Genomic DNA, 16474 nt, shown 5'->3' with positions numbered 1-16474 from the left:
TCAGTTACAAAGCTGGGAGGGGACACTGACTCATACAATTTTAGATCTGGAAAAGTCATTTAGTTCATCTCAGCCATTTTATAGGAGAAAACAGAGTCATGGAGGGGGACATGAACCATTGAGGCCCCACAGCTAGGCAGGACTAGAATTCAAGTCTCCACTCTAAGTCCAGAATTAATTTACCACATTACAATCGATTTCCTCTGTTCTCCCCTTAGGCTCTCACTTTGGACCTGGAGTCAGGAAGATTTGTCTTCCTGAGTTCAAATCTGGCTCTAGACGCTTATCCTGGGAAAGTCACTTCACCCTGTCTGCCTCAGTTTCCCCATCTGGAAAATGAACTGGAGAAGGAAATGGCAAACCACTCCAGCATCTTTGCCAAGACAACTCCCAATGGGGTCACAAAGACTCAAACATGACTTAAAAGATTAAAAACAAATCCCTTTGCCACCCCCATAAATAAAAAATATGCTTTGTCTAGCCCCATCCCTACCATGGTCATCTGGGAACACCGACTCTTCCTCAGGATACCCACCCCCGAGGGTGACCACCACAAGCCCATCCATAGTGTCCTCTCATCTTTCCCCACTCCAATGGAAATAGTGACCAACAAAAAAAAATTTAGCATGGTTTATTTTGATGCCTTGAAGGGGGCACCTGGTTTTCTGTCTTGAATATAAAAAAGGCAATGAATGCCATCTGTACATGAGACATTACATGGAAAGGCTGGGGATAGGGAAGGTGCTGGGGACTGGATGGATGGAAAAACATGGTCAGAAAAAATATGACCCTAAAACAACGTTTCATCTCATCCACCTGGTCCCTGACACTGGATACAGACATACAGAGGGACAGACACGTGGATGGACAAACACACAGAGGCAGGGGGGATAAACACTGTTTTGCCTATAGTGGGGTTCCATCGGTCAGTCGGTCAAATACTGCAGCAAGCTACTGACCTCTCTGTGCTGTCCCAAGGGGCCCTTTCCCTAGGATAAGGGAGCTCTAGCTATCTGACTCCCAGTGTCCAGAGAGGGGGTTCTGCTCCTCCATCCCCAGCAAGGGTAGTGAAAACAGAGGTCAGAAGTGGATGAGAGGCAGGGCAGGGAGAGCAGCTGGAAGGTTCTGAGTCGTCACACTATAGCCCGGAGCAGGAAGGACAGTAAGGCACCAAAGGCCAGGCCGAGGGACAGGAAGAAGGCCATGATGGAACCTGCAGTCTCAGCCTCGGAGGATTTCACTTTCCTGGGGGAAGAGAGAACAAAAGTCATCCCAAGACTCTTGCACTTGGCCATCTCTTCTCTGGGCCCTGGACCCCCTCCTTGTCCCCCAAGAAATTCTGCACCCCCCTTCAGGCTCCATGACACCAGTTGTCAAACCCTAAGACACTTCATGCCTTTTCTTTTAAAGATCGGAAGTTTTGTACCCAGTAATGGCAATATAGTGGAATGATTAACTGTGAAAGACTGAGCTCTTCTCAGTGATACAATGATCCAGGACAATTCGGAGGAACTTCCTTTATTTGGGTTTATATTTGGGGGTTCTGGCTCTATAAGATTATTCTCTTACAAAAATGAACAACATGAAAATATATTTTTAATAACCCTGATCTTCTGTCTTAGAATCAATACTGTGTATTGGTTCCAAGGCACAAGAGTGGGAAGGGCTTGGCAATGGGGGTTAAGTGGTTTGGCCAGGGTCACACAGTTGGGAAGTGTCTGAGGCCAGATTTGAACCCAGGTCATCCCTGACTGTAAGCCTGGCTCTCAATCCACTGAGCCACCCAGCTGCCCCCTGGAAATATGTTTTTTGTGATATATACCTATAACCCAATTGAATTGTTTGCCCGTTCCAGGAGGGGGAAGGGAAGGAGGGAGACAGACTATTTGGATCACATAACTTGGGAAAACTCATGTGGAAATTTGTTAGTATATGTAATTGGTTTTAAAAAAGTAAATAAAAATTTTTGAAAAAATTGAAAACAAAACAAAACAAAACACCCAGAAGTTGATGGGGGCCTTGAGGTGGCTCAAAGCCTTGAAAGCTAAGTCCAAGGATAGGAAATCCTGGGTTTAAATCTGGCCTCAGACACTTCCGAGCTGTGTGATCCTGGGCAAGAAGTCACTTAACCCCATTGCCTAGCCTTTCCCTCTCTTCTGCCTTGGAACCAGTATATAACTTTGAGTCTAAGGTAAGAGTTTAAAAACCAGTTAGGAAGTGTCTGAGGCCAGATAGGAACCTCCTGTCTCTCCATCCACTAAGACACCTAGCTGTACCCTGAAAGGTAAGGGTTTTTATTTAAAAAAAAAAGAAGAAGAAAGAAAATAAAAGGATTAGAAGCTCATCAGTTTTAGAGGTAGAAAGGACCCTCTAGGCTAATCTTCCTCATTCAGAAGAACTGAGACCCAGAGAAATAAAAAGATAGGATTCAAACCTACATCCTTAGAACTCCAAATCTAATACTCTTACCAAAGTGTACCCATTATGCCTTCGCCCTGATCCAGGATAACTGCAGTAATTGCCCCCTTGCCTGGCTTTGGGCACCTCTCCCAGAGTTCCTCTCCAAGGTAAGCCTTTTCCGTAGTCCAGCATGCCTACCCTCTCTGCTTCGTCTCCAATCCCGGGCTCCTTCCTAGCTCTAAAACCCACATAGCACCCCAGCATCCTCTATGGCTCCATTATCTCCCCTTTCCCAGGGTTGCTTACCCAAGAGGCTCCATCACCCTCCAGCATTCAGCTGAAACTGGCCCCTGAACATTACCTAGGAAAGGTCCTATAGCAAACACACTACAGTTCCTCAAGTCCCAACCACTACATTACTTCCCACCTTTAGCAACTGGAGCTACTGGGAAATGCTGCCTGGGTGGGTGAGTCCTTAGGAAATGGGAGCCATAGGAGCTATGTAAGGAGGGCAGGGCAGAAGAGAGCCGCCAGGACCAGGTGCTCCTCAAGACGCCTTCCCAATGGTTTGCCACATTTCCCAGGCTCAGACTTTGCTGGTCCTTGTCTCCCTTTACCCTGGCCTTGGTTCTAGGCATATCTGATCCTAGAGGAAGGAGGCTGTCTTTCTCCAAGAAGACAGGGGTTCTCAGGTATGCAGATCCTATCTTATAATCAGGCCAGAAGAATTAGGTCTCTTCCCCACCATCATGTCCAATTCTGAACATGGGGATGCTGAGGACAGGGATGTAGGTCCAAGCCCCCAGCCAGAGTCCTACCTGGGCCATCCTACCTGCTGGCTAAGGAGACCACCCTCCCTCCCCGCCCCGTGCCCGGCTCACTCACTTGGGGCCAAAACACATGCAGAGACTGGCGAGGTAGCCATTGGAGAAGGCAAAGAATATCATGAAGACAATAAACCAGGCATCATGGTGGAAGACCACAGGCAGGTTCTTCCTCGGATGGACGTTGCATAGCATCAGCAATGGCACAAACACAATCCTTGACACCACCAGGGCAGGAAGTAGGTAGCGGCTGTCCTTTTTGGGCTGTGGAGAAAGGCTCTGTGTCTCCCTGCCTGTCCTAGATCAGAGCTAGGAGGGTCCTCTCCCAAGAGAGGGTCCCCCACACTTAGCACCCATCCATTCATTTAACTTTTATCAATGAGTAAATTAAAATTTTTTTTTAAATTTAAATTTAAAAATCAATTAAGTCCCAGGTCAAGGTGCTGGAGGTACTTTTTAGTTATTTTAAAAAATCTAACAACCCTTACCTTCAATTTTAGAATCAAGAAATACTAAGTATTGGTGCCAAGAGAAAAGGGCAGTAAGGACTAGGCCCAAGGGGGTTAAGTGACTTGCCCAGGGTTATATAGCTAAGAAGTGTCTAAGGCCAGATTAGAACCCAGGACCTCCCATTTCTAGCCCTGTCTCTCAATCCACTGAGTCACCTAGCTGGCCTAAGCTGACTTTTTAAATGAGATGAGGGAACATGTTGTTTTCACAAGTAAATATGGAATAATTGAGGGAGTGCAGCACTAGCAGCTTTGGGGAGGTAGAAGTGAGGAACCAGAACTTGAAATTGGCCTTGAAGTGATGGGGGGAATCCTAAGAGTTAGCGATGAGACAGGGTCCAGACATTAGGACCAGCATCTGTCACAATGTTTTCCCTGGCTCACTTACCACATCCAGGCAAGGTAAGTGATCCCATGTGTGTACTGATCTCTCTCACACACACTCACTTGTGTAGTCATTTTAGTCATGTACAACTCTTTGTGAACCTATTTGGGATTTTCTTGGCAAAGATACTAGAATGGCTTGCCATTTCCTTCTCTGGCTCATTTTACAGCTGGGGAAACTGAGGCAAACAGGGTCAAATGACTCTGAACAGGGTCCCAAGGGGCTAGTAAGCATCTGAGGTTGCATTTGAATTTAGGTCCTCCTGACTTCAGGCTTTCTTTCCACTGTATCTCTCTCTCTCCCTCCCCTTTCCTTTCTCCCTTCTCCCTCTTCTCCCTGTCTCCTCATCTCTCTCTCTCCCTCCCTCTCTCCCTCTCTCTCTCCCTCTCTCTCTCTCTCTCCCTCCCTCTCTCCCCCTCTCTCTCCCCCTTTCCCTCCCCCCCCCTCTCTCCTCTCTTTCCCACCCTATTTCTCTCTCTCCCTTGCCTCTATTCTGAGACATCTCTAAGAAGCTTCTAGCCCAGGAAGCTGAACCAAAAACCCCAAACCCTAGCCCCACCCACCACACATTCCTGGATCAGCCAGTTTAGAAGCAGGAGGGGCAGCTCAGATCCCCTTCCCATAAATAGCCACATGCTTTATTTACTGTTCCATCCCCAAACAAGGTCCTCTGGGACTCTCTGACATCCCCACGCCCCACTTACCCACATGAATACAGAAGTGAGGCTCCGGCCAGCCCAGTCAAAGATATTGAAAGTGAGGAAGCAGGTAACAGGAGTGAAATAGTTTTCTGGAAGTGAGGTGGTGAAAAATATTAAATTTCCAATTAGGGAAGGTATAAGGTATGAGACCCAAAGTGGGGAGGGGCTGGGGTTAAGGGGCAGGATATGAGTTCTAGCCTCGACTCTGATCCCCATAGGACTTGGAACAAGCTACTGCCCTCTACCCAGCTCAATGTACAATGCTCCTTGCTTTCTACCTTCTAGGAGCAGCTGATAGGAGAACAGAATGAAAAGTTGGGAATGGGGAATCATTACTGATCACACATAAGTAGGTTTCCCAGGCTTCCTCCCCAACCCCCAACAGCCCAGCTCCCTGTCATCCTCAAAAGAAAGGGGTCCGAGGCACAGCACCCTAAAGACCTCTAAATCCTCGTGAAGGGTTCTTCTTTCACCTCCCTCTGGGGTTCCATTCTCCAGCTCCTCCCCCACCAATTCCACACCCAATCCTTCCCTGCCCACCCTGCCCTCCAGCTCTCACTCCAGTTACTGGTCCCCGCAATGGTGGACTTGACCTCAGCGGTTATAGAAGGGAACACGCCGATGGTGATGGTGAAGACAAAGCAGACAGACAATGCCAGAACCCAGATCTGGGAATTGGAAGAAAAGGGGATGGTTTCTACTAGAGGGCATTTGATGGGGTGGGGAATGGGGACAAGGGTGGCAGCTCAGATCCATTTGGGGACTTTTTAAAAGGGGAGAGGGACTGGAGTGATGAAGACAGGGGAGGAGGAAAGGAAGGAAGAACAAAAATCTGTCTTTTCCTCAATCAAGAAACCAATAACATAAGGTCAAAAGTGGGTAAAATCATAGACTGAAGATGGAGGAAAAGAACAGAAGAAAGGGTCAAGGCCAAGGGGGTAATGGGGATGGGGGGTAGGATATGGAGTCAGAACACTCAGGCTTTCATCCCCTATCTACCTCTTTGAGGATGGCTATGATGGAAGGCTTCTCATAGGTGCTCTGTGGGTTGGGCTTGGCGACTCCTTGTTCCACTTCTACACTTTTGATCGGATTCTCTCCTGGGAAGAAGACAAGATAATACAGGTTCTGAACTAGGGGAAGAATAAATTTGTTTTCTTATCTCATGCTGTAGCATCACAGATTTTAGAAAGGATTTCTGGGGCCATCTAGATCCCCCAACCCTCCACCCTTTATTTTATAAATGAGGAAACTGAAGCCCAGGAACCTTTCCTAAGGTAATATAGTGTGAGAGGTGGAATTTGAACCTAGATCATCTGACTCCAGGGCAAATGCCCTTTCCATTGTCCAGCATCATCTCCTAAGTAACACCTTCTTCCTAAACCCTTTCCTATCCTGGTGCCAACAGACAGGTCTCAGGTCATCAGGTAGGGATTATCTGAGCTGGTTCTAATGGGGACCCACAAGACAATAATTTCTTAGTCTCAACTGACACAACTCCCATGTTCTCTGCTGTTTCCTAGACAACAGAAGGATCTTTTTTCCATGAATGACCCTAGAACCTCAGAGCTACCACTCATCACTTGGCTAACTGAAAATGGCCTCTTGCTTTCTCTAGGCTCCCTTCTTTAAATCTTTATTTTTGCCTCTTCTACTGGAGGTATTTTCGTAAAACACCACTTTTAATGTGTCCTATCTTGGAGAGGGAGCCCCCTATAGTGAAGAGACAGCAGACCTCAGTGAGGAAGTCTAGACTCAGGTTCCCCCTGACACATCCTGGCTGTGAATGAGTTACTAGCTCACCCTCTAGGCCAGTCCTCTAAGTCTATAAATGGCAGTCTTAATCTGTCTGGGGTATTTCCTCCATCAGGAATTTCCCCATTAAAATGAAGTGAAATCACAGGCGTAGCCTAGACCCCTATCCCTCCATATATATATATATATACCCATGCTAAGAGCCCAAAATAGTTCACTACCATTTACTTCATTCACAATCAAAATCATTTCACTTTCAATGGCCTCTAGAATTTAGCCCTGAGCTTCCTACTCAATATTCCTTATTCTTCGCCTCAAAGGTACCTCAGAGGCCTGCAACATACCACACTCCCATTCCTATATGGGAAAGTAGAAAGATAATCAGATTTGGAGTCAATGGTTTCCAAATGTGAAGCAGCATGGATAGAATGTTGGATTTAGAATCACAAAGACCTGAGTTCAAATCCCACTTCAGGTAGGTACTGGCTATTTGACACTAGGGAAGTCATTTAACTTCTTTGGGCCTCAGATTCCTCATCTGTAAAAAGGACATTGGACTTACCACCTCCTAATATCCCTTCAAGCAGTAAAATCTTTGATCCTATGACTTAACGTGATTTGACAGTGTTGATATAGAAATAAAAAGGTAGTAATAAGAATAATATCCAGAATAATAAATGCTTATTGATTGATAATACTTTCCTGGGTACTAAAAGGTACATAATATCCAAATTAAGTCAACAAACATTTATTAGTTGCCACAGTGCTCTGTTAAGTGTATCCACAAAAGAAAGATCAAACAACCCCAATTCCTGCCCTTGAGGAGCTCCCAATCTAATGAGGAAGTCAACATGAAAATAACTATGTAAAAACAAGCTACAGATAGGAGAGAAAGGCACTAAGATTAAAGAGGTCTAGGAAAGGCTTCTTTTTGTAGAAGACGGGATGTTAGCTGAGACTTGAAGTAGCCAAGAGGCAGAGATGAAAAGGAGAACACTCTAGGGTCTAGGCACAGCCAGTGAAAATGTATGGAACTGATAGATGGAGATAGAGCCACAATAGAAGGCAAGAATCAATCCTTGTCCTTAAGGACTTCACAGTCTAGTCTAAAGACCACAACAAGGGAAGTGATGGTTCCAATCTATTCCACTCTGGCCAGATCACCTCTAGAGTGCCAAATTCAGATCTGAACATTTTATTCTAAGAAAGAGAAATAGACAAACTGGAGAGTATCCAGGAGAAGATGGATGAGAGAACATACTCTATGAGTGTCAGTCGATAGTTTGTAGGGGGTTAGGAACGAGAGGTGATAGAGCAGGGGTCCCCAAACTGTAGCCCCCTGAGGCCATTTATCCGGCCCCCACCGCACTTCCGGAAGGGGCACCTCTTTCATTGGTAATCAGTGAGGAGCACTTTATGTGGTGGTGCCACAAAGTGTGGCGTTGCCCAGGTACAGTACTACTTCCGGTGACATAATCCTTTGTGTGGCTCCTTGTTCTGAGAGTAACTGAACAAGAACGAGGTGCTGCACAAAGAATTATGTGGCTGCACAATGATGAGCGGTGATCTGGGGGAGGGGATTCCGCACTGTGTATACTGCTGCCCAGTATAGTGGTGGCAGTGATGGGCCTGTGCAAGGTGTGACAGGCCCATCCCAGCCAGCGCTGCAGCCTCTGCTATCCCAGACAGCAGTATATAGATTTGTTCATCTCCAGCCCTCCAATGGTCTGAGGGACAGTGAACTGGCCCCCTGTGTAAAAAGTTTGGGGACCCCTGTGAGAGGATAGCCATCTCAAATGATGCAAAGAGTTAGACTTGTTCTGTTTGAACTCGAAGGGCAGGAACTAGGAGTAAGATATGGATGGAAGTCATGGGGAGTCAGTTTTGGACCTGTTGTCAAGCCAATCCAAGTTATCTGAAAGTGGCATGGAAAGAGCAAGATCACTGGACAAGGACCTCTAAAGTCATCCAGTGCTCATTTTTCAGATTTGAAGACCAACTGGGCAAAGTAGAAGTGGTATGGAGAGGGATCTTGGACAAGGATGGGTTGGACTAACCGCCAACAGAGGTCCTTTCTGAAAGTTCTTGGGCTGTGGGCTTTTGTGAACTTGGGCAAGTCCCTTCTCCTTTCTGGGCTTCTGAATCCCCCCAGATGTAAATCGAAGACAGTAACACTACCCAAGAGGAAGTGTGGCTTAGTGCGGAGGTGTCAAACTTGCAGGACCTCTGCAAAATTCCTGAGTGAGCCAGAACCAGATGAAAATGCAATTGATAAATGTTTAGCATAATAAACTGAAAATACAACACAATATAGGTAATATTAATTTGTGGTTTTCTAAGTCAGTGACTGGGTTTCTAATTTGATTTGACCTCACAGGCTTAGTGAATAAAGAGCCAGCCTTAAAGTTATTAAGATCTGGGGTCAGGTCCTATCTACTTTGACCTGATACATAATGGCTTTGTGACCCTGGGCAAGTTATGTTTTATCTCTTTGTGCCTCAGGTGAATCATCTCTAAAACAATAGTTTCCAAAGCAAGAATAGATCTACTTTTGGTAGAGAAAATTCCTAATCAGGAACACTGTTGCAATTGCAGGTGCAATCCAAAAAAATACTATCAACTTTTCACTGTAGTGGTGAGGAAATCACCCTCTTGACCTTTGAAATGCTACACAAGGGGACAATGTTTACATCTACAGCCCTCCCCCAGCCTCATGACTCCAACAGATGACTAGTCTTTGTTTTCCTTGAGCCACCTGCATAGGACTTTACCATCCTCAGGATGCTTGTTGAGGGTGGCTTTGGCAAGGTGATGCTAGGCAAGAAGACATCAGGGCTCCACTGAGCTGTTGGTCATTAAGACCTTAAGAAGGATATGACGGTAAGAAACAACAAGCTAATGAAGAAGTCTGTCTTGGCCCTAGGGAAGCTGTGGGTAGGTGGCAGCCGTACTCTTTTATGAAGCTCCGTTCCATCTTCTAGGTCAATGACTATATTTTGTGACGGAGCTCATGATGGGTAGGGCTTCACCTAAGTACCACATTCAGCAACTGTGCAAATCCTATTCAGGGAACATGCCACTGGCTTCAGCCTACACAGTCAGGATATCATGTATACAAGAAACTTAAAGCTGGACAATGGATGGACACATCAAGGCAATAGACTTTTGCATGTGCAAGAAGAACTTCTCCCCCTAGATCACAACCTGGACCTTCTTCAAGACCTTGGACTACATTTACATTGCCCCTGAGATTACCGCCTACTGATCCTTGGGATTTCAGAGGATTAGTTGTCCATTGGCATCCTGCTGGAGAAGAGGCTGGAGGGATAGCTTCCATGATGGGGAGGATGAAGATAAGCTCTTTCACAGAGTAGATGGTTGCCTGCCCTGAGGCATTGACCAAAAAGGGTTCCTTACTGAACAACCAGGGAAGTATGTGGGCTTTGGACCTGATGGTGAAGCTGCCATCCATGCCCATGGAGATGCAGTGGTGAGAATTTTGGAAAAATCTCCACTCCTGCAGTTCAGAGAGCTGAATCCCTCTGACCACCAGGTCCTGGCCAGCACTGACCAGCTGATTTCGAGGGCTTCATTTATGTCAACCCCAACTTTGTGCATTCCAATACTTGAGGGCTCTCCAGTCCTGAGGCTCATGCCAGCCCAATTCCTGTCTAGTGAGCATGTCTTGCTGGACCCAAATCCTGCTGCTCTCCATCCCCACCTTAGAGGGATAGGACTTGTATCTTTGTTTTCTCCCCTCATATCCTATTTCCACCTGGGATCAGAACATGCAGTTCTGCATACCTCGCATCATTCTAGCTTCTTTCATCTTATTCTACTTTCCTAATTCTAGTTCCTCACCAGTGTTCTAGTTCCCCACCCATATTCTTTGGTTAAGTCTATTCAGTTCAAGTCCTGTCTGACTTTTTGCAACCCCATTTAGGATTTTCTTGGCAAAGATAATGGAGTGGCTTGCTAGTTCCAGCACATTTTACAGATGAGGAAACAGAGGTCAACAGAGTTAAGTAACAGATGAAAGAAGCTAGAATGATGCAAGGTATGCAGAACTGCATGTTCTGATCCCAGGTGGAAATAGGATATGAGGGGAGAAAACAAAGATACAAGTCCTATCCCTCTAAGGTGGGGATGGAGAGCAGCAGGATTTGGGTCCAGCAAGACATGCTTACAAGACAGGAGTTGGGCTGGCATGAGCCTCAGGACTGGAGAGCCCTCAGGTATTGGAATGCACAAAGTTGGGGTTGACATAAATGAAGTCACACAAATAATGTGTGAAGCCAGATTTGAAATCACAAAGATAAGTCTTTCTGACTTCAGGTCAGGCACTATATTGTACCCCCTACATCCATTCTAGCTGCCCTTTATTCTTCAACTCTAACCCACTCCCATTGTTCTGAGCCTAGAGCCTACCTTCAATCTAAAGTCCTGTGGGAGGCTGTGCTCCTCCCATCCAAGGACCCAGAGAAGATGGAGATGATACCCAGTAGATGAACCCCTCTGGTATTCTCCACCAGCCAGTATTCTTGAACCTCCCTCCTTCTCCCCATCCCCACATCATTGTTCAGATCTCTTCCATTGCCTCATTATATCTAAAGTTTCAGTTTTCATGAAGCCCTGGACAGAACCTCTCTGGGCCCCTGAAGATTCCCTCAGTCACTTTCCTCCCACCTGTCTGCCCTTCTCCATCTCTCATGGCTAGAGTTTGATGATGAAAACATTTTATAAGACAATATAGCCACAAATATGAAAAGGGCCCCATCTTTTTTTTTGCTTTTAAGAGTCCCATATTACAGAAAGAGGCATGCTAAGGGAGTGAGAGGGGATGTACAAATTTTAGACATCCCTGCCCTCGTGAAGGTTACAGTTTAGTGCAGCTATGTAGCACGCACATCAAGAACTTTCATACACATTTTTACATGATGATGCCTACACAAAGGGCCTATAAAATAAAAAAGCTGTGAGTTTAGAGGTGCATGTAGCATTCTAGAGAAAGGAACACTCTTAGAGGAGAAAACCTCTGTGCTGAACCTTATGGGAAGCTGGGTCCTAGTTCACACAGGTGTTCCCCCCCCCCCCCATTCTCTGAAGACTTTTTGTATGGAGAGTCAGAAATGTGCAGTTTTGAGCACTTAATTGTTTTTTGTAGGTAATTTCACATTTGTTTGAGTTGCATCCCTGCTGTCCCTTCTCAAGGGCATGGATCATGTCCTGTATTTCTTCAAAGCACGTAGCCCAGAGACCATATCGCAGGGGAGTTTTGGGGGTTGTTCTCCTTTGTTTTTAAGACTGGGTCTCCCTATCTTATCTTGACTATAGATATAACAACTACACACTGACTTGATCCAACTTTGGATCTGCTGTTTTCAGACATTGTCTGGCTTGCCCCTCACTCCCAATCATTCTCTAAAGACTTGACATAATGGTGCAGGGCTTATGACAGAAATCAGATTGGCTTTTGCCCTCATGCAGCTCAGAACTCCTGAGTTCAACTCATCTACCAGCCTCAACCACCCCAGAAATAGAGATTACAGCCATGTACCACCACGCCCAGCCATCTTTTGTATTTCTTCTGAGCCACTTAGCTCAGGGACCATTTTTTCCCCTGTATCCTTCACAGCATCTAAAAGATCCACTCTTCCCAGCAGCCTCCCCTCCTACTCCTCTGGGGCCCATGTACCTCTTTTAATCAAATCCATTTTGGTTTCTCGCTCCCCAAGAGCTTCCGTTTTTACTTGCTGATAATACTGGTAGAATTTCTGGCAGGGAGGAAGAAAGAAAAGGACCACCTCAGATTGAGACACTTCTCCCTGATTTCTAACTCTCTAATCATTTAAGAACCATCAAAGAGTGTGCCCTAGTCCCCAGTTTTATGTTTTTAAGGAGAAGACTATTTACAAGTAAGATCATTTAGGAAAAAAAACAAAACAAAACATGACAAGTGACTGATATGTTCTTCCTGTCCTTCTCAAAGCCAAGAGGAGCAGTTAATATATAGGGGAAGAAAGCATTGCCACGGGTGCTCTGTAGGACACGAGCATACTGCCCCCAGGTCCCATGGTAGGGAAAGGTCCTTGGTGTCATTTGTCTACTGACAGATGCCTCCTTGGGGCAGCAGATTGCTCAAACCAGAAGATCGTGTAATTGAAAAATATTTAACAAAATAAATAACAGATAATAAAAATAATAGCTGCAGGGATGCCCCTTCTATTTAAGTTTGACACCACTGGCTTAGAGGCTGAAAAAGGTGTTGCTGAAGTTCCGAAAAGCAAGAAAGGATTTTAAAAATTTGTGTGTATGGTACAATTCTTACAAGATAAAGGTACCTAGGGAACTCTATCTGACTTCACATTTTATAGGCATGAAGTCAGGAAAACCTGATTTTAAATTTAGCCTCAGGGGGTAGCTCAGTGGATTGAGAGCCAGGCCCAGGGGCAGGAGGTCCTGGGTTCAAATCTATAGCTTTTGTGACCCTGGGCAAGTCACTTGACCCCCATTGCCTAACCCTTACTACTCTTCTGTCTTGGTTCTATTGTATTGTATTGATTCTAAGATGGAAGGTAAGGGTTAAAAAAAATTAGCCTCCGATTCTTATTTTTCTGGGTGACCATGGGAAATTCACTTAACTCTTTGCCTCAGCTTTCTTTTCTATAAAATGGGGATAGTAGCACCTATCTTTTCCAGGATTTTCATGAGGATACTATCTGTAAAGCATTTTGCAAACCTTAAAGCACTCTATACAAAATAACTATTTATTATTGCTATTATTGTTATCACTCTTCCTGCTCCAGATGAGAAAAGTGATTCCCCAAGTGGCTGAACCTATATTCCAAACCCAAGTGTGGAGATTCCACTTTCTCAGAAACCACAGGGTCTCTATTGTTCAGGAAACCCCTTGGAGGGCAGAATTCCTCCTTTTATCTTACCAGTTTGGGCAGGACCAAATAGCATAAGATAGAGAGGACAATGACCCCGCAGGCAGTGATAAAGTATCCAAAAGCACTCTTTTCCAGTTCAGAACCACCTAGGGAAGCAGAGAGAAAAGTGAAACCAGCAGGACTTCCACCCCCCATCCCCACCCTATCCCCTAGGGCCACCACCCTCCCCTTCACTCCTAGATAACAGAAAGGGATGGGAAGAACTCACTGGCGATGGCGCAGATCATGGCCACAGCAGCGAAGGTTCCCGCCAGGCCCTGGCCACTCATGATGGGAGCTGTGTAGTTGGCGGGCAGGAGGCCGGCCAGGCCAAACAGACTGCCCTGAAGAATGGCACCAAATGCTACAGAGAACACAGGACACGGGATAAGGGGAGGGGACATCAAGGAGATGAGAGGTGAGGCTGCCTTTCTGGCACCCTGGAGCTACTTAGAAATGTTTACTAAATAGAACAGAATAGCTGAGAGGGAAAGCAATAAAGACCCAGAAGTCTCCATCTTAAAGGAACAGGAAAAACACCGGGGCTGGGAGGACAAGGAGAAAGTGACTGGTCACTCCAGAAATATTCTAGCCAGGAGACTGCTGCATTCCCCCCCCCCCCCTAGACCTCTCCTCTGTGCCCTAGAACCCAGCCTCTGCCCTTATCATTCAGGATATCAGATATCGTATCGTTCTTTTTTTAAAAAAAACTTTTCCTTCCATTTTAGAATCATTGCCAAGGCTTCTTCCCCCCCCCCCCCCCTTTTCAGATGCCACTTTAAGAATAGTCTTCCCTCTTTAGATGAAAGCTCCTTGGGGGCAGCTGGGTGGCTCAGTGGATTGAGAGCCAGGATTAAAGAAGGGAAGTCCTGGGTTTAAATTTGACTTCAGACACTTCCTAACCCTTATTGCTTTTCTATCTTGGAACCAATATGTGATATTGATTCTAAGACAGAAGATAAATGAAAAAAAAAGGAAAAAAAGAATGAAAGCTCCTTAATGAAGGCCAGGATTGTCCTTTTTGCATATAAATATATAAGATGTAGTATATAAAAAGTATTTTATATATTATATAATTATGTAGTATTTTTATACTTTACATATTATATTTATATTTAATATATTGTTAATATAACAGTAATATAAAATTTTATTTTATACATATATATTAAAACATACCTTACCTTCTGTCTTTTTTTTTTTAAACTCTTACCTTCCGTCTTGGAATCAATACTCTATTGGTTCCGAGGCAGAAGAGTGGTAAGGGCTAGGCAATGGGGGGGGGGGGGGGTTAAGTGACTTGCCCAGGGTCACACAGCTGGGAAGTGTCTGAGGCCAAATTTGAACCTAGGATCTCCCATCTCTAGACCTGGCTCTCAATTCACTGAGCTACCCAGCTGCCCCACCTTCTATCTTAGAACCTAAGTATTGGTTCCAAGGCAGAAGAATGGTTAGGGTCAGGCAGTTTGGGATTAAGTGACTGGTCCAGGGTCACATAGAAAGAGAGTGCCTGAGGTCAGCCCACTAGGGTCTTTCAATGACTGTACAACTCTGGCTCACTCAAATCCAATGTATGCATGAGTCAAAAGATACCAGTGCTACCATCTAGGACTTACCCACCAGATTTCCAAGACTGCCTTCTTCCCTTTTTTTCCCCTTTTCTTTCTTTTTTGGGGGCTTATCTTTGCATTCCCAAAATTTAGCTAAGAGGCTGACCCAGAATAAACATCTAATTAATGCAGGTAGTATAACTTTCTCCCAGGCTGAGATAATGAGGCTATACAGAGCGGAATCCACAAAAATGGAGGTCAAAACTTTCCTTTCCCCAGGACCCTCCCAGCAAAGAAAAAGGGTGCCCCATTCTAGTTTCTGATAAAAGAGATCATCTGCCTCATTTAGCCTATCAGCCCTCCCCTGCTCCCTCTTTTTGTTTAGTCGGCTAGGGTCGGTATCCCTAGGGCTGGGCATAATCCCTCAATAGAGTCGAAATCCTACCCCGCCCCCCACCCCAAGCTCGGCTTGGCTACTCCATTTCTGAATAGAATAGCAAAAGAGGCATTTTAACTAGAGGGAGGGGTGCCCAAAGGCTCTCTGTCTTTCCACCTCGGGCAATTCCTCAATTCCGGACCCAGGAGAGATTCTGGCACCCGGCTCCCTCCCCAGGGATGGCTGGGCACCCTACCTGGGTCCCACACCTTTACCAGGAGACGCTGATAAATTGTAACTTACACCTGTGTTTCTCCATGGAGTCCTAGTCTGCACAACATTTACTAAGACTTCGGGAAAAGGGAAAGTCTGAATTTTAGAAGGAAAAAACACCTCCCCGAAACCTCCTCAGAGAACTCACAGTTGATGATAACAATCTTGACCATGGTGACAATGAAGAAGGGCAAGGGGTCAAGGTGCACTTTCACCAGGATGGCGGTCAAGGCAAACATCAGCAAAATGGCCACCAGGCTGCCCAAGATGCGAAGGGACTGAGGGATCCTGCAGATGGCAGAGGAGGAAGGCGTGTGTGGGGTCAAACCCGGATTCCCTTGTCCCCAACCGGAGACAGGGGACTCCCAGGACCACGGGATCATATTGGGGAGAACTGGCTGCTGCTGGACAAAGATCTTTGACCTCCTTGACTTGGGGAGGGGAAGATTTGGGTCAGGGAGGAGGGTGTGGGAAAGGATTCAGGTAGAGATGGGCAGGAAAGAAAGAAATGGGTGTGGGAGAGAAATTGAGATTAGAGTATTTAAAACTCTAAGGATTCCTCCGGAGATCCCGGAGCTGGTCAGAACTGTTTATATTCAAATCCTCCCAGATACTATGGCCCAAGATGAGTCACTAAAAAATCTCTTGTCCTCCAAATTGAAAATAGTGATGAAATCATTCCTGATGGATAGGATTCTTGTAAGGATGAAATGAAATAATATAGAGAAGGTATTTCATAAACCTTGAACCATATACAATGACTATTCCA

At 45.6% G+C, this 16474-nt stretch overlaps 1 protein-coding gene across 7 annotated transcripts in view; it reads right to left on the bottom strand.

Moving 5' to 3' along the window:
* Positions 1-615: 615 nt before the first annotated feature.
* SLC29A1 (solute carrier family 29 member 1 (Augustine blood group)) overlaps positions 616-16474 on the bottom strand; it is a 35256-nt gene continuing 19397 nt past the window's right edge. For 4 of the 7 annotated variants that reach the window (XM_056818318.1, XM_007483990.3, XM_007483989.2 and 1 more), the window contains exons 6-15: positions 15854-15993; positions 13736-13870; positions 13516-13613; positions 12270-12348; positions 8632-8811; positions 5819-5919; positions 5379-5487; positions 4823-4908; positions 3286-3488; positions 616-1245 (exon numbers count right to left, since the gene is read on the bottom strand). In XM_056818318.1, coding sequence (XP_056674296.1) covers positions 1134-1245; positions 3286-3488; positions 4823-4908; positions 5379-5487; positions 5819-5919; positions 8632-8811; positions 12270-12348; positions 13516-13613; positions 13736-13870; positions 15854-15993 — 1243 coding nt within the window. In that variant the 3' untranslated portion in view covers positions 616-1133. The remainder of the gene's footprint in view (positions 1246-3285; positions 3489-4822; positions 4909-5378; positions 5488-5818; positions 5920-8631; positions 8812-12269; positions 12349-13515; positions 13614-13735; positions 13871-15853; positions 15994-16474) is intronic. The other 3 variants (XM_056818321.1, XM_056818320.1, XM_007483991.2) reach the window with 1 other exon arrangement.

This window comes from Monodelphis domestica, chromosome 2 (genome assembly GCF_027887165.1).
Source record: "Monodelphis domestica isolate mMonDom1 chromosome 2, mMonDom1.pri, whole genome shotgun sequence".
NCBI classification, from domain to species: domain Eukaryota; kingdom Metazoa; phylum Chordata; class Mammalia; order Didelphimorphia; family Didelphidae; genus Monodelphis; species Monodelphis domestica.
The sequence above is the reverse complement of the archived record's forward strand: the minus strand, read 5'-3'. Positions and strand labels throughout refer to the sequence as shown.